Source organism: Pempheris klunzingeri, chromosome 23, assembly GCF_042242105.1.
Source record: "Pempheris klunzingeri isolate RE-2024b chromosome 23, fPemKlu1.hap1, whole genome shotgun sequence".
Taxonomy (NCBI): domain Eukaryota; kingdom Metazoa; phylum Chordata; class Actinopteri; order Acropomatiformes; family Pempheridae; genus Pempheris; species Pempheris klunzingeri.
This window is the reverse complement of record NC_092034.1, coordinates 14,097,098-14,117,546: the sequence shown is the minus strand read 5'-3', so window position 1 is coordinate 14,117,546 and position 20,449 is coordinate 14,097,098. Positions and strand designations below refer to the sequence as shown.

At 43.6% G+C, this 20,449-nt stretch overlaps 3 protein-coding genes across 3 annotated transcripts; 1 reads left to right on the top strand and 2 right to left on the bottom strand.

Moving 5' to 3' along the window:
• Nucleotides 1–1,550: 1,550 nt before the first annotated feature.
• On the top strand, nucleotides 1,551–13,997 carry rbm4.3 (RNA binding motif protein 4.3). Its single transcript, XM_070855249.1, has 7 exons — nucleotides 1,551–1,593; nucleotides 2,116–2,544; nucleotides 2,659–3,255; nucleotides 8,760–9,176; nucleotides 10,974–11,384; nucleotides 11,495–12,147; nucleotides 12,514–13,997. Exons 2-6 carry the CDS (start codon nucleotides 2,136–2,138, stop codon nucleotides 12,124–12,126), a joined length of 2,466 nt encoding a protein of 821 aa, XP_070711350.1. The 5' UTR covers nucleotides 1,551–1,593; nucleotides 2,116–2,135; the 3' UTR covers nucleotides 12,127–12,147; nucleotides 12,514–13,997.
• Nucleotides 8,419–9,436, bottom strand: tifa (TRAF interacting protein with forkhead associated domain). Its single transcript, XM_070854292.1, has 2 exons — nucleotides 9,344–9,436; nucleotides 8,419–9,228 (listed from the first exon to the last, which is right to left on the bottom strand). Exon 2 carries the CDS (start codon nucleotides 9,221–9,223, stop codon nucleotides 8,609–8,611), a length of 615 nt encoding a protein of 204 aa, XP_070710393.1. The 5' UTR covers nucleotides 9,224–9,228; nucleotides 9,344–9,436; the 3' UTR covers nucleotides 8,419–8,608.
• Nucleotides 13,998–19,089: 5,092 nt separating the features above from the next.
• On the bottom strand, nucleotides 19,090–20,293 carry LOC139223064 (uncharacterized). Its single transcript, XM_070854990.1, has 5 exons — nucleotides 20,178–20,293; nucleotides 19,731–20,075; nucleotides 19,535–19,645; nucleotides 19,375–19,409; nucleotides 19,090–19,284 (listed from the first exon to the last, which is right to left on the bottom strand). Exons 1-5 carry the CDS (start codon nucleotides 20,218–20,220, stop codon nucleotides 19,171–19,173), a joined length of 648 nt encoding a protein of 215 aa, XP_070711091.1. The 5' UTR covers nucleotides 20,221–20,293; the 3' UTR covers nucleotides 19,090–19,170.
• Nucleotides 20,294–20,449: the final 156 nt, after the last annotated feature.

Below are 20,449 nucleotides of genomic sequence, written 5' to 3'. Positions count from 1 at the left end.
GCAATGCTAATGTTATTAGCTTGTGTTCCTCTTCATTTCGATTACTTCACTTCCAGCAAACATCACTTCTGCAGATAGTTGACAACTTTTTTGAGTCTTGTGGACTAAAGCATACTTCGACATCACTACATTATTATATTGCTATGGCACACATTAAAAGACATATATATCCTAATCAAGCTATAAAAAAGTTTTATAGCCAGTAGGAGGTTTAGATAAGCCAGTGAAGAGGATGCTGAGGATGCTTCCCTCTGTCCCCTCAGGCCCTTCACTTCTGTCGGTGTGTGTCTCCCTCTACTGGACATTTACTGCCATAGCAAGATTCACCAAATTATTTTATGTCTTTTGAAAAAAACTTTTTAAAATGTATATTAATAAAAGTAAAATGTGCATGTATTCCCGATATCAGCCATGAGGTATCTCATTAACCCAAACTGTAGCCTACACTGAGAGCGAACCCCCCGCCAGTCTGAGTATTTGATGTGTTCTATCTAAAGCACAGCTGATACAGCTTGACTAGTTGCATCAGGTGTGCTTGAGACAACAGCTTATCTGCACATGAGCGCTCTTATTAAGGATTCTATTCCAGGGGCTGGAATAATTTTGAGACTGCAGTGCTCATTAAAAGTGTTATTTTGTGTTGAATGTGGAGAAACCACCTGTAGTATTAGTTGTGTTGAGCTATTTCAGTTGTTCTTCTTTGAGCTGTTCATTGAACACAGCTGGAAGTTTGCAAATTTTGCCTACCTAACACCTAATTTGCAGTGAAGGTTGATCAGGCCGCACACGTTTAAAGCTGCACTAATCAGTGTTCATATAGGAGCATGGGACGGTATGACTGTGGGTGATGTAGCAGTGGTGGCTCATAGTGACAAGACCACAGAGGATCAACACCAACTGGACAACTCCCCGCTTTTAAAGCATCTTTTAGCACATTGTTGTGGTTCAGCTGCTCAATAGGCTGAACCTTGTTTCTGCATGAAAAAGGATGCAAGGCATATCAAATTAGCCCACCGGAGACCAAACATTTATTTTTTTAGCTTGCTTAATTTCTGCTCCTAAGTGGCCTAACAAACAAAAAGACCATCATCAAATACAAAGCAACTTTAAATTCCAATGAAGATCTGTTTACAGTTTTCTAATGAGGAAACCATGAACTTTTTATCTGTTATACACTATAGAAATATAAGTTCTCATTGATTTCCCTCTGACAGAATCTCTCTGAATACTGCAGGGTATCACCTGTGATTACTGATAGGAAGCTCCAACTACAGTCAGAATGTAAATGCTTGAATAATGTAATGATACATCTAGTGTGCAGAGGGTTGTGGCCTCTATTTCGGGGTTTTTTTCATGGTCGAAACTGTAAACAGAAGCTTGTAAATTTTGATTTCTACTAATGAAGACAAACTTTTTACTACATTTCCAAACCCCGCAAAGTCCCGCCCAAATAAAACTTTACCCAATCACCGCCCGTACTTTTTTTGAGCGACATTTCTATCCACCAATCAGATTCCTACTTGTGCGCATGTCGCCGGTATCCACTGTAGCTCATCTGAAGTTTCGACGTGACAGTGGCGCCGGTCATAAGTTGTGAGTATTGTCGTTTCTATCTGTCTGTTTCTGTTGCTTTTACAGTCACTGTCGTTTCAACACGTCTTCAAACGCAACTGTATACGTTGTCAAAGTTTTATTTGACTAACTCACACAAAACAAAATGGCTAACACCTGGTTGCTAATGTTAGCTTGCTAATAACATTCAAAGTAAACGAAAGTGGCTAGTAGCTCTCTGACCAGGAAGTGCAAACACGGAAACTTCGTGGACTTTAGATTTTATTTTAAGTCAGCAGTATTTGAAGTCGCGTACTTTTAAGACTAATAACATCATGTAAAGGTGAATAAGAACGGATGTAAACACGCCACTTTGGTGACATTTAACTGCCTTTTTGCTCCGGTGTCCCTTTCCCAGCAGTTGCCTCGATTACAAGCTTTCTATTTCCTGACAATGACGTTATCCATTCACCATTTGCTCTCTCGGTGGTTCCTGGCTGTCACTACATGGTGGCCTGTGTCGTCTCATCCTGTTTTTTTTTTGGGTTTTTTTGCCCCTTCCAGAGAACCACACTGGAGCAGCGATGGTGAAGATTTTCATAGGGAACCTGTCTCAGCACGCTGGGAAGGAAGAAGTGGAGGCTCTGTTTTCCCAGTACGGCACAGTGACAGAGTGTGCCAAGTACAAAAACTATGCTTTTGTCCACATGGAGGATCGCAAGTGTGCCGACAAAGCCATCCGTGAGCTCCATCTCCACAAGCTGAATGGCAGACCCATCAATGTGGAGCCCAGCAGGGGGAAGAGCCAGGGCCCCGTGAAGCTCCACATAGCCAACGTCGAAAGGGGCTTTGATAAAGAGCTCCGTGAGCTGTTTGAACAGTACGGCACTGTCACAGAGTGCTCCATTGTCAAGAACTTTGCCTTCGTTCACATGCTCAACTCTGATGAGGCCACAGATGCCATACAGCACCTGGATAACGCAGAGTTTCAAGGTAAGTAAATGTGATGTTCTACTCTGTGAATGAAGGGAAGTTGGAAGTTGGAGTTTCCATAGTGTTCGTGTTGAGTCTTTTAGATTTGAGGGACAATGTTTTTCTTTCTCTCAGGAAAACGCATACATGTTCAGATATCAAAAAGCAGACCCAGAGGGGCACCCGGGGAGGAGGACTATCCCCCTCCGCCAAGCAGAGGAGGCTATTATCCTCCTCGTTACCCAGGGGAAAGGCCTGAGCCTCCCTACAGAGGCCGCATGTCCGCTTACCCTCCTCCTCCTCCTCCTCCGCCGCCGCCTCCTCCGAGACGAGCACCGTATCCCGACCGTGGCTATGGCGAACGGGACGCCTATGGGGTGGTCGATTACTATGAGAAATACAGAGCCCGTCCCTATGGTGCGGGGGGCTACGATGATGGGCGTCCCAGTGCCATTCCCCCTCCTCCGCCTCCTCCCTCGGCGCTTGTCAGAGAACGTCTCGGAATGGGGACCCTAGACCCATACGAGCGGCGTATGCTCCCCCCTCCTCCTCCGCCTCCGTCCTACATGGTCAGGGACCGAAGCCCCATCAGACGAGCCCCCCCTCCGCCTGCTCCGTCAGCTGGCAACGGGTACTCATATGAGCAGTCCAGGGCTCTGATGTATGCAGCTCCCCAACCCAGGGACTCCTTCTCAGACAGAGTGCTGCTGCCACCACCGCCTCGATATACAGGCTATTAGGCACATGAGGGTGTGACACAAGGTGAGAAAAGAGTGGATGTTTCACGGCATCATAAATCACAGTGGCGAGAAGTAGGCATGATTGAGAAAATATTTAATATCTTCTCAAATTTGAGAGCTGAATCCATACGTTGAGGTAGTGTCTCGCTTTAAACCAGCACCATCAGCCAGAGCTCAGATCCAGTCCAGCCAAGACTTCAATACACAACAATTAAACTTTGCTGACAGAATCCTAAAATCTTGCTGCTCTAACATCAGAGATCAGTCTTGCGCGAATCCTGAGTAAAACCCGCTCCCTGACATCTGTGGTGTGCTCTCTTTCCAGGTTTAGAATATGACAAGATCGTCGTTGTCTGCTGATGCACGTGGCGCTATGCATCCCCCGCCTGTCTATGGCGGATTGCGTTGCGCTCGCCTGAGACTTACTGGAAGATACTGAATTGCAGACAGCCCCCCGTATTTAAATACATACGATTCCATGTCTACGGTTCACGTTTTCTCTCAGCTGTTCATGCCTTTTCTGTTCCTCTGCTTGTTTCACTGTTCAAATCCTGTTTAGCAAGCTAGGATTCTGGCTTAGGTGCTCAGTCAGCTTCAGTGTGACGCAGTATGCAGAAAACACTCTATCTCTAAATGGATACGGCCTCTGGGAAACTGTGACATAATTTCATAATAAGGGAAGTCATTTAAGTGAAAATATATGTAGGTTTTGTGAACAGACTTATAGTTCAGACTAAGGTTGGTGGTTGATGACAAAATGCTCACCAAAATAAGTTTGGTGTAGAGGTGCTTTAATATAATACTTAGTGTGGCAGGTTGTACAGTGATCTATCATGCTAGCATGACAAATCAAGTGTGGTTTTGTTCTTTTTACACTCTATTTTTTCTTGCGAATATAGACTCTATAGCACCGTTATGTATGATTTTATTTACTTTACAAGTTGCTTTTGATTTGAAGGCTTTTTAATAAACAAATCAAACCAAAAACGAAGTTCTAACTGTGAAATTATTCCTCGTTGGCTCTGCCTTTTAGTCTTGGCGGACAGAAAGTGCTCACCAGACCAGATATATTAATGATATCCAGGCGTTTTTACTCTTAACACGGTTTCACTTTCAGTCTTCACACCCTTCAGAGTTATCAGCTTGACACATGGTAGGTGGTGTTTTGTCAGCCCCGGTCATCTCATGCAGTAAAACGTGTGACTGAAGTTCTTCGTGATTTCCATTGAAATCTTGTGTTGATGCATGTTTACGATCTGAAGTTAGGAAAAACCCAAACCCTGCAGCTTTCTGCTGCTTCCCCCGATGTTGACTGTATTAGTTAATACTTGCAGTTTAAAATGCAAACTTCAACTTCAACAAAAGTAGATTTTGAGTCTGACTTCCCCTCTAGGACCTTCAGAGATAACTCACCTAATGAAACCTGTAGCTGTTCACAAACCCTGGAGTGATTTTAAAAAAGAAAAAAAAAAAAAGGAATCCAAACAAATGTACTTAACATACATCTCCTGTGTTCTTCGACAGCTAAACCCCCCATCTTCTTACACCGCGTCCATCTGCTGCTCTGTGTTGTCCCTGGCACACGGGGAGCTGCGTCTTTCCTCATTACGCGTCGTCCATTGCCTACCTTGTGTCGAGCCAGTCAGTGGTGTCCCTAGAAGTAGAACAATTATTCACTGAACCTTGCGACAATTCCCCTGAAGCCTTAATTTGATTTCTTCGTATCTCCGTCATTGAGTTCCCACGACATCAGCGGCACTCCCCATTATTGTCTTCACTCTCAACATTCATTGCTCTATATTTGTTCCAGAAATTGCATGCAGTCTTGGTGTTCTTAGTATCTGTGTTCTTCGTAGGTTGTTAGACTGTGCGGAACATGCTGGCCCAGGGTAAGTCCTCCTCGGGAGATGTGCAGCATCCTGCAGAGAAGAGGTAGGTATTGTTAATGCTTTACTGCCAAACAACTCTTACTTATTAAGAAAATTGTCTCCTGCCTCCCTCTTGTGTTGTTGCAGTCATACTGCAGTGTTCCCACACTCACACAAAAATGAAAATGAATATATATTTGTGTGTTTTTTGTATGAAGAAAAGTACTAGCTCGTCCAAATTTCTAAATTCTTTTTGAAATTATATATAGATATAGAGATATACATACATACATATATATATATATATATATATATATATGTGTATATATATATATATATATATATATATATATATATACACATTTAAAAAAAAAAAAATTGTTATCACAAAACCCTCATATGGAGGAGCAAGTACTTTTCTTCACCAACATATCCTTTATCCCATTGATGTACATCTTTAATTTAGTCTGAAGTATTTAAAAAGGTTCTTTCAGTAAATCTTCGTTGTGGGAGTCTTCAGTGCAGTCTGTGCTTCTTGCTATTAGATTGTTTGTTCGCTTACACTTGTTTATTTCAGTGAACTTTGTAAAGCACTATGAGACACTCTGTTGTGATATTGGGCTATACAAATAAAATTGAATTGAATTGAATTGAATTGCTAAATGGGTTGTACTAAAAGTCAGTAATGCAAAGTATGAGGCAGTGTAGAAACGACTACACGGTTAGATTTCATCAGTCTCTCTGTCCACAGGCCCATCTGCCAGGAGTTTGTGGTCTCTGAACTTCCCAAGCTGGGAGAAGATGGGATGAGACGGTCCTGCAGCTGAAGGTAAACCTGCATGATTTCACAACGCAGCCCGTCAGAGACTTGTGTGTATTTGTGAGCTGTGAGTGAAGAGCCTGTTGTTTTGCAGGAAGTGGATGCGGTTGGTTGGTGAGCTGAAGTCCAGTCCTCAGAACACCTGCATGGTTGCACGTTTGTCCTCTGCGTCTGATGACACAAACTGGATATGACGGCGTGTGACTGGACTTTGGCACGATCTATGTGGCCTGAAATGTTTATGTGAAACTTTTAAATGACCTTTTACGCACAATTGTTTCTTCTCCCTTTCTTCTGCTGCAGTTGCACCTAAAGTTATTCAACCCCCACTGCAAGTTAGGTGCACACCTTATTTGCAAATGAGTGCTCTTATTAAGGATTCTATTCGGGGGGGAGAGTAATTTTTAAACTGCAGTAGTCATTAAAAGTGACATATTGTGTTGAATTTGGAGAAACCACCTGTAATATTAGTTGTGTTGAGCTATTTCAATAGTTCTTGTTTGAGTTGTTCGTTGAACTGAACACAGCTGAACGTTTGTACATTTTGACAATTTGACACCTAATTTGCAATGAGGGTTGAATAATTCTGTATTATCTTTACATGCATGTTTTTGAAATACTGTATGAATCTAAAATCATGCCATACAAATATTTGCAGAGCTTTTAAATAATAAATTGTTTTTATCAGATAAAGATGATTTTTTTTTTTTTTTTTGTCTTCAGTATGAAAAGTTTAGTCAAGCTGTGTTTCTAGCCGTTTTAAAACGATAATAAGAATAACAAGACTACACTCCCAGTCTTTTAGGGGCCATTTGATACTGAGGGGATTTGAATCCATTTTCAGTAGCTAAAGGCTTCAGTTCAATTGTCCTGCAGCTCCAAGCGTTTATGGATCAGCAGGACTGTAACTCTGACCTCTCAGGTTCTCCCAGTCTTAGTGTGAAACTTCAGTCTGATTTTGAAATATGCGGACGATTCCCCTGAATGCGCGGGACGGAGGAGATGTGGACAAACTGTGGGATGAAAAAAATACACAGTTTTTACTTGATTCGGCTCCAACTGTCGCCTCCAGAAAGAGTCAGGATTTAGTTACATGGTTATTACAACATGGTGGTTTCTCACAGTCAGCAATGACTAAAATGACAACAGACTTCCAGTAAATCACTGTGGAGCTAAACAACAAACAAAACTAACTAATGACTCACAGGTATAATTTTAGTAAGTTTCATCTCTTATCATCTCAGTCCAAATGACATTTCCTTGAAGCACACTCCCCTCTTGCTGGACTTGCTGGTTCGTCTCATTACTGTGTTGGCTGAACGTTGTTTCATGGTCTCAGCTGCACTGATTCAAACTTTTATGACGTGTCCTCTGATTCCCATTCATTTCCTGCTCGTAAGTCCAATGCAGTAAGATTAAGATTCTTCGGACAGACTGGACTTTGTTCTCGGAATACTAAAAAACACAGTCTGTCAAATGCAGTGTGCCAAAAATACCAGGATGTTCTCCTGCATCTGGCTGCATTTTGCTTTATGGGGGCCAGCAAGCTTTTCTGGCTATTCTGACCCACAATCCTTTGCACAGCGGGAGATGCATCACATCGACGGCTGTGCATGGCAGGACTGTGTCATATGTATGAGCACCAAGGTCAAAGTTCAAGGTGCTGTGTTATTATGCATACTGCATGGTGTATTTTATAATGATAGCTGCAGTGCGAACTACAAGTAAAAAGTCAAAAATGTGCGATTTGGAACGTGGGGACAGTATCATTTTCAGGACCCGACCCAGACAGAGTACCTGACCAGTGGGTCTCTCCCTTTGACTCGTGCTGGTGTGAGCTGGCTGAATGGAATCTGCTGTTTTGGCCAACAAATAGAGACAGACAACCATCCACGCTCACATGCATGAACCTGCATGTGTTTGGAAGCCCCAGAGGCCCTGAGCCCCTGCCAGCCAGCAGCTATGATCCTGAAACCTTCTTACTGTGAGGCAACAGTGCTGCACCACAATAATAATCCAGTTTTATGTAATAATGTAACTATACTTTAGATACTTTTAAGTATATTTTGCTGATAATAATAATAATTGTTATTCAGTGATATTTTGAATGTTTTGAAAGGAAACTGCGACAAAAAGCAAATCAAATTCTTGGAAACTTGCACTTTCTGTCCTGTAATAGTGGAAGTTGAAGGAGTGAAGTCTTCCCCCTCTCGCACTAAGTGAAAGAGCCGATACAGGCATATAAAATGACATGTAATCTGAGCTCAAACAGAAACTCAGGAGGAGCTGTATTATCTAAAGCAAATGTGGAAAAACCTGTTTCCTAAAATGCTGGTGCTAAGACAACCTGCTATGGATTCAGGGAAAAATGCAGTGGAAATACCTGCCATGAGCTGGTAGTCAGATCTATGGCTGATATACTTCCTTTAATAACAACTGTCACAAATGGATGTTACCAAACATACAATTTAATGTGCTGTGATGTAGAAACAAATAACATTAAAGCATTTACACTTCAAAAATAGACATTATTATATAGGATGACAGCTGTTTAATACAAAGACGTGGAGTAATAGACACAGGGTGCAATATAATACTATGATTTCACATTACAAGGAGGGATCTTATCTAAGCCTGCTTGAGCTCTAATGCAACAGCTACACACTATTTGTACGGGCCTCAAATGCAACCAAATGTGATGGCTCGTCATTCTCCAGTGGGCCCAGTGCTCTGCCCTGAGCTGGGAAGCTGTTCATCACACAGGAGCCAGTGTCCATGACGGGTGCCAAACTGGGCACACACGTGCAGCTCTCTCTGGACGGAGGCACCGCCAGCACCTCAAACTCCACCTGGAAGCTCGCCTTGGCCTCCCCAGACTCACGGACGATCAGCATCTCGTACTCTCCGAACCGGATCAGGGCTTTGTCCGGGAGGTCCGTTCTTTCCAGGTAGCCCAGCGCGGAGCTGTTCACCCGCAGTTGTCCCCTCTGGCTCAGGTTCTGGATGGTGAACAGCATGTCCGGGCTCTGGGGGGTGCGGTAGGCGTGGAGGGCCAGCTGTTTGCGGGACACCCGGGCGTCGATCAGGGCGAAGGTGCAGGTCTGGGCGTCACGGCCCAGCCGGAGGGGGTCATCTGCGGCGTGTTTGGTCTTGTTCCCCACGGGAAGCAGCCCGAAAAGACCCTTAAAGCTCTGCTGAGGGTGGTAAAGCTTGATGCGGAGACAAGTCAGGAATTCCTCCTCCGTCTCTATCGTCTGGGACACATTCATCATGAGAGCTGCTGGGACAAGACCATCAGACCTTTAAGGAATCCAGTGAGCTGAGGTGGATTTCCCTTCATAACAAAAGTAAAGTATTGCATTGATTCCTGCTGTTAGGTGTTTAGGCCTCACCTGTAAGTTGAAGTTTCTCATTTGAAGAAGCACACAGCGTCCACAGCCAGGCTGGAGGAGGAGAGGGAGCTGACTAACGGTGTTGGGTGTGTTGGGTGAAAACAGGAAGACCGTCAGCAGGCTGGTGTCTCCTCTCCTCACTTTCATTACCCTCACAAGTAACCGTGCTGCATTCAGGTGCACATTCGGAAGAAAGCACTCTCTGTAGAACGTGGGATGAGGTAAAGCAAAGAAAGTCTGGACTTTTATTCCATTTAAACTCCGTAAAGTGAACTTAGAAGTCCTGGCCAACAACTCTGAAACAATAAGAATGTTGTCTTTTTGCCAATTTTCTGGTGTAAAAAAGTTATTTGACACATTAATGCAAGTCCAGTGCACTAAAAGCTACATTTATTATATTTCTCATCAGTGAATACTGTGAAACAGCCCACTGGCTCCACTTTAGTGCGTCAACATTAATTAATTATTAAGTATAACTGCGGATTATTGTGCTGTATGTGGCAGCAGTCTTATAAAACAAATAAACCAAACTGTTTAAACCAACTATTTGTACTTTCCTAATCCAGTATTTTATGAATGGATTGCTGTCCTCTAAATACAATTTTAGGATGAGTCCCTGAACGCAGCATCGCAGCGCTGAAATTTCCCCGATGATGCAAACAAGCAGAAACAGAGAGGAACTGCCTGCTTCAACAGCCGGTACACATTAACCCTACTACTAACGTGCATTCCTTTAGTGTTAGGTAACTATTCGAAACTAACAAATATGGCCGTATTGGTTAATAGATAGGTGAGTGAAGATCAAACATGGACAGGGATGATTAGCTATTATCGATTATCACGTGAAACAAGCAGCCGTGTCGTAGTTAGACATGACACAAAGCAGATATGGTCAATAAAGGTTTGTTGAGCCGCCCCGGACAGCGGGTGGCGCTGTGGCTGTGATCCGGGAAATAACGCAGACGAAGAAGAAGGTTTGCGAGCAAAAGAACCCAACCGGAAGTCGGGAAAAGGAAATCTCTCGAAAAGAGTTCGAATTCCTCGTAGAGGCCGCTCCGTGAAAAGGTAACCGTACATGAAAACGTCGGGGTTTTAGTGTTTACAGTCAGCTCCGTTAGACCCCTGGAATATCTGCCGTCCTCGGGGTATTCGCTCGGCATCTCTTGCGCAGCGCTTTTTCGCTCATATGGACGGCGGCGCTCTGTGTGATAGCGTGGTTTCGCTAGCAAGCTAACCGCTGCTAGCTAACAGTTAGCACTAGTAAATTTGGCAAACCGAGGCCCGGAATTCTGTTTAGTCTTTAGTGATAATATGCAGTCTCGATTTTTTGCCGCAAAATCGATAGAAACGTTTTAGCATTACGTTGTAAAATGTGGGTAATTACGGCTAGTTGACTTTTTGTGTTGGTTTCGGTAAACTGACGTCAGCCATTTTGAAATGAACTGGCTCATTTAACTCGCTGTTGAGACTATTGTGTGAGAGAAAAGAGATTTAGGCACACTTCATTTTATAACGCAAGGCTGGATATACACGGGTGAACTGTATTCATTAAAGAAACGTTTTGTTTTCTCTGTCCATCCCTGCATATTCCCGTTCTCTCTCTATAACTTGCTCTGAAACAGATCTTAAACAATGGTGAAGATCTTTGTGGGAAATCTGCCCAGAGAGGCAGACCAGGAAGAAATCAAGGCACTTTTTGTTCAGTATGGCACAGTCACAGAATGTGCCATCATCAAGAACTACGCCTTCGTCCACATGGATGACCGCAAGGCTGCCACCAAAGCCATTAAGAATCTGCACCTCTATAAGCTTCATGGCACCCCCATCAACGTAGAGGCCAGCCACGGGAAGAACCAGGGCTCAGTCAAACTGCATGTAGCAAATGTAGAAAAGGGGGCTGATGACGAGCTCCGTGCTCTCTTTGAAGAGTATGGCACAGTCACAGAGTGTGCTGTTGTCAAGAATTTTGCTTTTGTACACATGTCCAACTCTGACGAGGCCATGGATGCCATCAAGGGACTGGACAACACTGAATTTCAAGGTAAGAAAAGGCCATTTTGTCAAACAAGTCAACATTAACTTGTGTTGATTTATTTTAAAGCTACGTATTTATTTTGAATTTTCTCGATCTTTATTTTTCTTTGTATTTAGGCAAACGCATCCATGTCCAGATTTCTAAGAGCCGTCCCAGACATGACGAACGAGATGACTACCCCCCTCCTCCCCCAGACAGGGGCGGCTATTGGCCCCCTCGCTATCCAGGAGAGAGGCACGAGCCTCCGCCCCCCAGCTACCTGAGAGGCCGTCTCGGCCATATACCCCCAGGTTATCCTGCCCCCCCTCTGCCACCCCCTCCCCCCAGACGAGCTGTTTATCCTGACCGTCCCTATGACGGCGAGAGGGACAGATACGGCGTGGTAGATTACTATGAGAAGTACAGAGCCCGTCCGTATGGCATAGCCTCCTATGAGGACCAACGTGCTGGCGCTCCTCCTCCTCCCCCTCCCCCCTCAGCTGTCGTCCGAGACCGCCTTATGACCTCGTCGCTTGACCCGTATGAGCGTCGGCCCCTCCCACCTCCTCCGTCCTCGTACTACGCCCGAGATCGCAGCCCTCTGAGGAGAGCCCCTAGCACGCCCATGCCCCCCGCCAGTAATGGCTACTCCTACGAGCGCTCCCGACTCTCTCCGGTTTCCCGGGTCCCGGCATACGGAGTTCCACGTGCCCGGGACCCCTACGCAGAACGACTGCCTCCGCCACCGCCTGCACGCTACGCTTATTAAGCAAGGCACTGGCATGTGAAGGTGAGACTAGGTCTGAGGTAGACTGATGTTCCTATCTTTTCTAAAATTGCCATTCGTCCTTGAAAAGGCAGAAGCAGCTTGTGACTCGCTCTGCCCGTTTAACATCTTGTTGGGGAAACAAGGTTTGAAAAAGCATGCGTACGAGGTCCTATTCAACAAGTTTCGTTGGTAATGCACATCTGTGCACTAACTTTCAGCTATTAAATGTGTGGCACAATCCGACAAAGACGGACTGCTCAGTCTGACTAAAAGACCGAACTCGAGACACACAACCCGAAAAAAAAGCAACTAGTAGATAAGATGGAACAGCGTGCTTTGTATCAACAGTTGCAGACAGTTCATTTGTTTCATCTGCTCTTTTTTCAGGATCGTCGTCCGACTGCGTCGCCGCTCGCCGCCTCCTGATGCACGTGACACTATCCTCCTCCTGTCTGTGGCTGAGCGCGTTGCGTTCCTCTGCGATGCTCACAGGAGGAACTGAATTGCCGACGTCCACGTCTGTTTTTGTTATTTTGGGACAGTTTTTACACTCGTATTTTTTTCCCCCCAGATTGTTTTAGTTTATTACTGTGCTGTAGAATTTTTAATGCTTGACGTCTGAGTTAGGCGTTTCTTTTTTTTTAAAAAAAAATTTGTTCTTTTACGTTTGAATAATTAGTGTTCTGATGTTGTGTGTGACCATAGGAAGCTGATGATTTCAGCAGCAGTTTCTAGGCGATACTTGTGACTGTAGATTTAACTGAACTGAATCATGTTTGGTATTAAATCTAATCTGCACGTTGGTTCCATTATGTTAAAGCTTTTCCATCAAAAACCAAACCCCCATGTGGCGTTGCTGTGAAAATTTAAACTGCTAAGACGTAGGGATTTGACTTATGTAGAAAGTACCTGTTAGTAGGACAATTATCGCAAGGCGTTCACATGTACATGTTCACTGTCGAACTTGTTTTAATAAACCGAGTTGTGCAGTAATGTTGTTCACAGATGTGCTCAAAATCCTGCCCAGCGCTAAAACACACATCAGTGAATCCGCTTGAACTAATTCGAATACTCTTTCGGAAAAATAACCAGCTCCAATACTTAATCATGATGCGTTTATAGATGAAACCACGCATAACAACCCTGTTAAAATCGTCCCGCTGATTAAAGAAATGCCTCCTCTGGTCTTGTCTGAGATGCCGCAGCCTTTTATCATCCCTCACCTCTTTTAGCTTGTCCCCCTTCAGTGCCAAAAACTGAAACTTGTTGACATTAATCGAAGAAGGGCAGCACACTCGGTCATAGCAGAGACTAGTTGTCCTTGAGTCTGGGGGAGATGACATCAGAGGCTGCCGGAGTCCTGAGTTCACAGGTAAGTCGAGGGCTTTAACAACTGTAATGTACACAGCACATGCCCACATTTCACTTTTTTAGCATTGTACTAGTTATTTACTGAAGAGCTTTATGACAGTGGACATTTGGTCATTTACAGGTCCTGGAGTCTTAGTCAGTTTAGTGTTTTCCACTCATTGCCTGTACATAGAACTACCCGTACAGCTGGAAAGCTACATACAGTGTGTAGTTGATAGTCAGATAGTAATGGCGGCTTCTGGGAAAATGTGTCTAGAATAGCTGAACAAGAGTTGAGGTTTTGATTGAATGGACTGGAATAAAACATCAGGACATTGTACACGCCGTCTTAGACATTAGGTTTTAAACCCTTGTAAAACATGTAGTCAATTAACTCTAATGAATTTGCCACAGTAACTCATTTTACACAAAGAATTTTGATGGACATGTAAGAAATTGACTACTTTGCATTATGTTGCTGTTTTGAATTCTGACCTGCATGAATAAAACATCTGAAACAATGACATGGACTCCCTGATAAGTGATGCACTGTTACTGGACATGTAGTCGGAGATGATTAGAGGAGGAACCAGCATGGTGATGTAAAACATTTTACAGTTCTGAATATTGTCATACATACAAATGCTTCTTCAGTAATCCACTAGGCTGCAGTCATAGGTATAGTTGAAAATCTGAGTACAGGTGTGACAGATTTTTTTGGGGATACTTTTAAACATGTTTTCTACAGAACTTCACGTTTTCACTCAAAAGAATTCTGGCTCATAAGCAGCTGTTCAAGAACTTAACCTGAAAACAATCACAAATTAATCAAAATGACTTGAACCACAAACTTCCTATAATAGTAACGGCCAGTTATTTGCTGAACAGTTTTAGATCGAGCCCTAAAAGAACAAATGTTTTGAGAATTGTTTGTGCACACGAGATAAATGTAATCTTGTTGTGGAGTTGTCTTTTTTCCTCACACTGCTGATGGCGAATCTGCCAATCTTGGCGTTCTCTGGCAAATGTCAATCACCCTGCACGGTGTTGGTCTGTAAGCACAAGCCCCACTTGTGGACGTCGGGCCCTCATCCCACCCTCATGGAGTCTGTTTCTGACAGACTGAGCAGAAACATGCACATTAGTGGCCCGCTGGAGGTCATTTTGCAGGGTTCTGGCAGTGCTCCTCCTGTTCCTCCTTGCACAAAGGAGGAGGTAGCGGTCCTGCTGCTGGGTTATTGCCCTCCTACGGCCCCCCTCCACGTCTCCTCCATGCTCTGGACACTGTGCTGAGAGACACAGAAAACCTTCTTGCCACAGCTCGCATTGATTTGCCATCCTGGATGAGCTGCACTACCTGAGCAACTTCTGTGGGTTGTAGACACCACCTCATGCTACCTCTAGGGCTGAGAGCACTGACAAAATGCCAAGTGACCAAAACATCAGCCAGAAAGGATGAGAACAGAGAAATGGTGTGTGGTCACCACCTGCAGAACCACTCTATAGGGGTGTCTTGCTAATTGCCTCTCATTTCCACCTGTTGTCTGTTCCATTTGCACAACAGCAGGTGAAATTGATTCACAATCAGTGCTGCTTCTTAACTAGACAGGTTGATTTCACAGAAGTGTGACTTGGAGTTACATTGTGTTGTTTAGGTGTTTATACACACACACACACACACACACACACACACACACACACACACACACACACACACACACACACAGTACAAGTACAAGAAGGCCAATTTTTAGTTCAGATTTCTGAATGTGTTTTAAATATTTTTGTTAACGTTCATGATATCATGCTTTTGCATTTGTGATTTTGTGACTTTGCGTGTGTGGTTATGATGCAGGGGGCTGAAGGCTGGCCTTCCTGTGGTTGAAGCTTCTGTTTAAATAAACAAGCAGGGCATCGGTATGTAGGCATGCCCACAGCTGCATGAGAACACTTGTGCTCAGACCACATGGTGCTTCCTGTCAGAGTAATGTGTGCCGCACTCACCCCACTGCAGCAGGCCTCCTAAAAGTCACAGTCAGGACACTGTCCAATCATCTTTTTCTCTCAGATGCCAAAGGTAGACAAAAAAGACAGAGGAAATTTAAGAAACATGGGAATTTAAACTCAGCAAAAGTAAAAAAATGAGTGTTTTGCACAAAGTAATGGTAACACAGGTGGTAACTAATGATGGTGACTCCACCAACACAGCTGCAGTTCCAGGTGCTTCCTGAGTCTATCTGGTGGCAGCACACAGCACTTGACTCCAGCTCTGTCTCTGCTGCAGGCCTGCAGCTTCCTTCTGCTTTTGGATGGAAGGTCGGCGATGAGCAGTTCAGGTCATCAGAGCCCACATTCTGCTTGTTCTTCCTCAGTCTCAGCTACATGTAAGACAGAAACCCATGTCCGGTCAGATCAGTGGGTCAACATCAGTGTCCTTAAATATCACAGCTAAATGCATGTTGGCACAGAGGAAGTTTGGGAGCATTCCATCATAACAGCGCAGTGGAACGGGCAAAGCCTCAACAGTCCTCATCATGTCCTTGTCTGAAGTGTCCTGATTTTAACAACCAAGCCGATGATGACCATTAGAAGGATCGCACTCACCAGCTCTGTTATTCCATGACACTCATCTATTAAATTCACGTCATCATATCATCATGTATGTAATTCCTCCACTATATTGTAGGCCTGTCTATGATGCTCTGTTCCTGAGCTCTACAAAATATAAAGATATACTCAAACTTCAAGTTACATTCTAGGTTAAAAAAAAGGTAAGGTTACCCCAAACTGAAAAATAATGTACATTTCAGAATTATACAAAAAGGCCTTTTTCAGGGAACAAGAAATGGGTTAACAACTTAAAGCTGTTCTGCTGCAATAGAGGTTGTTCAAGCCTTGAAAGTTGGTGCTATCAATTCCTACAGGTGTCCCAACTTGTCTTGATTACTTACAATCCCCTCTGTCTGCATAAAAGTAGTGTTGGAACACACTGTGGTACCAAACCCTCGTGAGCATTATTTGAACAGTATTGTACTGCAGAGAGTAGTGTGTTGCTATAAAAATGACGAGGAAAAGGCAATTAACAGTGGAAGAGAGACAGACTGTCACAACACTTAAAAATGTAGGTCTTTCCTACACAGAAGTTGCAAAGAAAGTCGAGGTGTCAGTGAGCACAGTTTCCTTCACCATCAAAAGGGACTCAGAAACTGGGGGAAACTCTGACAGGAAGAGGTCTGGCAGACCCAAAGCCACAACAGAATCAGAAGACAAGTGTAAGAGAGTCAACAGCTTGCATGATAGGCGGCTCACAGGACAACAGCTTCAAGCACAGCGTCATACTGAGCACGTCTCAGTTTCGACTGTGAAGGGAAGACTTCGAGCTGCAGATTTGACAGGTCGAGCTGCAGCAAGAAAGCCACTGCTAAGACGTCAGAATAAAAAAAAGAGGCTTGTCTGGGCCTGAACCACAGCATTCTGCAGCGCCATGCAGTACCCTCTGGTCAGGGGTTCATCCTACAGCAAGATAATGACCCAAAACACAAGTCCAAGCTATCCCAGAACTACCTTAAGAAAAAAGAACACGATGGTAAGCTTGAAAACATGGAGTGGCCGGCACAGTCTCCAGACTGAAACTCCATCGAGCTGGTGTGGGATGAACTGGACAGAAGAGTGAAAGCAAAGCAAACCTACAAGTTCCACCACTGTTCACTGCTGCTTGTCTCATTTTACTCACTCTACAGAGCTTTGACCCGACAGGCGTCATGATGTTCACCTCAGCTGTGTTCAAACCACACTGCTCTGTCTCCACTGTGAGTCAGCTTTTTTACCCTGGTCCTTATACACACACTACTCACAAAAAGTTAGGGATATTCGACTTTCAGGTGAAATTTATGGAAAATGTAAAAAGTGAATGCTACAGTGATATTATATCATGAAAGTAGGGCATTTTAGTAGAAGCATGCAATGGTAATTTTATTCATCTTAAACAATTTATTGAAAGAAAATCTACCAACAGTGGTAGGTATACCACAACAAAACATTTTCAGTGTCTCAATAAATTGGGATGTGGCCAAAGGACGTCCACTCCTCTCCTTTCTGTGACTCTTCCAGTCTCTGTATCACTGTTCCAACCTCCTGATGACACTCTGTGACCCTCTAAGCTCAGTGAACACCTCCGTCTGAGGACTTCCTGTTTGAAGCCTCCAGTGTTGAGGTGCTGCTGATCAACTGTTAGGTGTCGTCTTGGTCTCCTGATGTCAGAATGTGAACAGCAGGATGAGGAGGACTGTTTAAATACCAATTCTAAGTGAAGCAGGAAATGTATTGGTGGATTCATGGATCCAACCTGTTGTGAATGTTGCTGTTAAGCTTCTTGTTAGAGAACAGCAACTGGTGCAGAAAGTACTGAAACACTGAACAGTTGGACATGTGCATTCAAAGGTTTAGAGAAGGTCACATTAAGTTCACCTGGAAAGTTAAGAATGCATTTTAGGTTCATCCTGAAATTTCACCTGAAAGCTGAATATCCCTAACTTTTTGTGAATAGTGTATATGACAGCTGAACACGAGACTGCACTGCTGCAGACCATCTGTGGGAGAAGTAAGGCAGTTGAAGGTATGACAGGAAGAAATAAAGAAAGTGACAATGAAAAATTAGCACCAACGTGAATATTGCACATTTTGTATGAATCCCTGTGATGGTATGCCCAAAAAACCACACACACACAATCACAAACCTTATGATTTCATAAAAAAATTTGTATAACTTCCTCATTTTGAGAGAGGATAATATCTTACTTTGCACATTAAAATACAGTTTAAACAAAGCTCAGGCAGACAATAATTATGGACAAATGAAATCTGGTGTGTGAAACATATGGTAGCTGCTCCTGCTGCAGTTTTATTGTGGTCTGTCATGTCTTAAAAACATGCAGCCTGAAGCGAAAGCTTTCACATGAGGCTGTGCAAGCTGCTTCAGACGTCTTTTCACAAGTTTGAGAGACGTTGATGCTTCGTGTGGAGGCGAAGCGGAGCTGTGAGACCCAAGTGTGAAGTGTGACACATTGTTTTTGTGTTATAACAAGACAACATACACTTGAACATTAAAACAATCCCTCTTAACCGTCATACTCTCACAGTTACAACTTTGTTTTCTACACAGATAGATCCGTTATGAATTGCAAAGAGGATGTCCAGAAGGAAGCTTTAATTTACGACTTAAACCTCTGGTGTTGTGAAACATATCTGGACTGACACAACTTGATGCTGAACTGAACTGAGACAGTCTTCCTGTGGTTGAGATGCTTTCAGCTTCGCTGCCACAGTGGAAAGCGCCACTGGATGGCTTCTGCATCTTTACACACAAGCGATGCATTTCTTTCGCTTCTCTAGTGCTGCAAATCTCTAACTCTCACCATCAGAGAATCTGGTCAGTAACTTTGAAAATCTCCTTCCTGGCTCCTCCTCCACCAAACACCAATCTAATCTTTCTGCTTTCAGATTAACATCTAAGACAGATAAAATAAGTAAGAGGGAGAACAGAGATTGTGCAATTTGTGCAAAGATATCATTTTTATTACAAAATCAGATTTTTTTTGACACCGATAGTAAGTGAGTCCTGCTTTAGTAGCCATTTCTGATATGGTAAAGCATCAGAGTTTTGTGCTGAGCTGCTGTTCCAGATGTTTTCTGAGTCTATCTGGTGGCAGCATACACAGCCTGCTGGGTCTCCGATGCAGGCCGTCTGTTGCGCTTTGCTTTTGGATGGAAACTCAGCGCTGCATAGTTCAGGTTATCAGAGTCCAGGTTCTGTCAATACAAATATCTACAGTCACTCATGTCAGTTTGTCAGAAGAAATAAAATCCTATTAAAGAATGATAGACCTCAGGTTTGATTACCTGACTGTGTTGTGGATTTTGTCCCCCCTTATGAGCTAAATGACAGACACAGAACATTTGGTCAGTTAATTGTAGAAGAAATACAAACCGGAAGTTTTGCATTTGTGAACTTAATAACATATAAAACACATCAGTACCTTAAATGGAAACATATAAATACCTGTTTGAAGTCTCTGGATTTTGACAACCAGACCGATGATGACCAGAATGAGAGGAATGATCAGAGCACCCAGGATCACACTCATCGGCTTTGTTATTCCATCAAATGCTTCTAAAAGAAAGATCATTAAATGAGGCCTTGCACACTCGTTATTTTAACTGCATCTTTCCAAACAAAAGACTGATATCAATCTTGCCTTGAACCCTTAAATATGCTCCACTGACAATTGCAGGCTTATTATCTGAGCGAACTCCACAGAAATACAGTCCAGAGTCGGACGAGTTCACGTCTTTGATCCTGAGAAAGATGGTGGATGTGTTGGATGTCATATCAAATTTGCCATTTTTAAATCCATCACAGAATGAAGCGTTGGCATCAGAGTTCAACATAAAGGAGACGCAGCTGATGTTTGGTGTATCGGCCAGTCTGAACCAGAAAATGTGAGAAAGCAAACTGGTAAAGTTGGAGCACATCAGTGTGACCTCTCCACCAGGCTGAACCTCCACAGCTTGAAACTGAGAAACCGAGACAGAGATCCAGCCTGAAACAAACAACATGGAATTCATCCACAAATGTGTAATTCAGCAGGAGCTAAAAAAAAAGCACATTGTTGTACTGAGAGAGAATCGGTAGGTTTACTTACTGCAGGTACAGAGGAAAGCTGCCATCAAGGTAAAAGTCACCATTGTGCGAACAGTACAAGTGCACCACTGCAATGTCTGTCACTGAACTGTGCTCCAGTCAGCGTGGTCTTGGCGTAAAGAGGAGGAGTGTTCTGTTTTTCTGCAAGTTCATAGACCAAGGAGAACAGGACAGTTAACACTTAGTTTGATGACACTTAAAATAATCTAGGCAATGTTTTAGCTGAAGTTTATGAGCCTACAGCAGATAGATGAGTGTTTATTGGTCTGTACA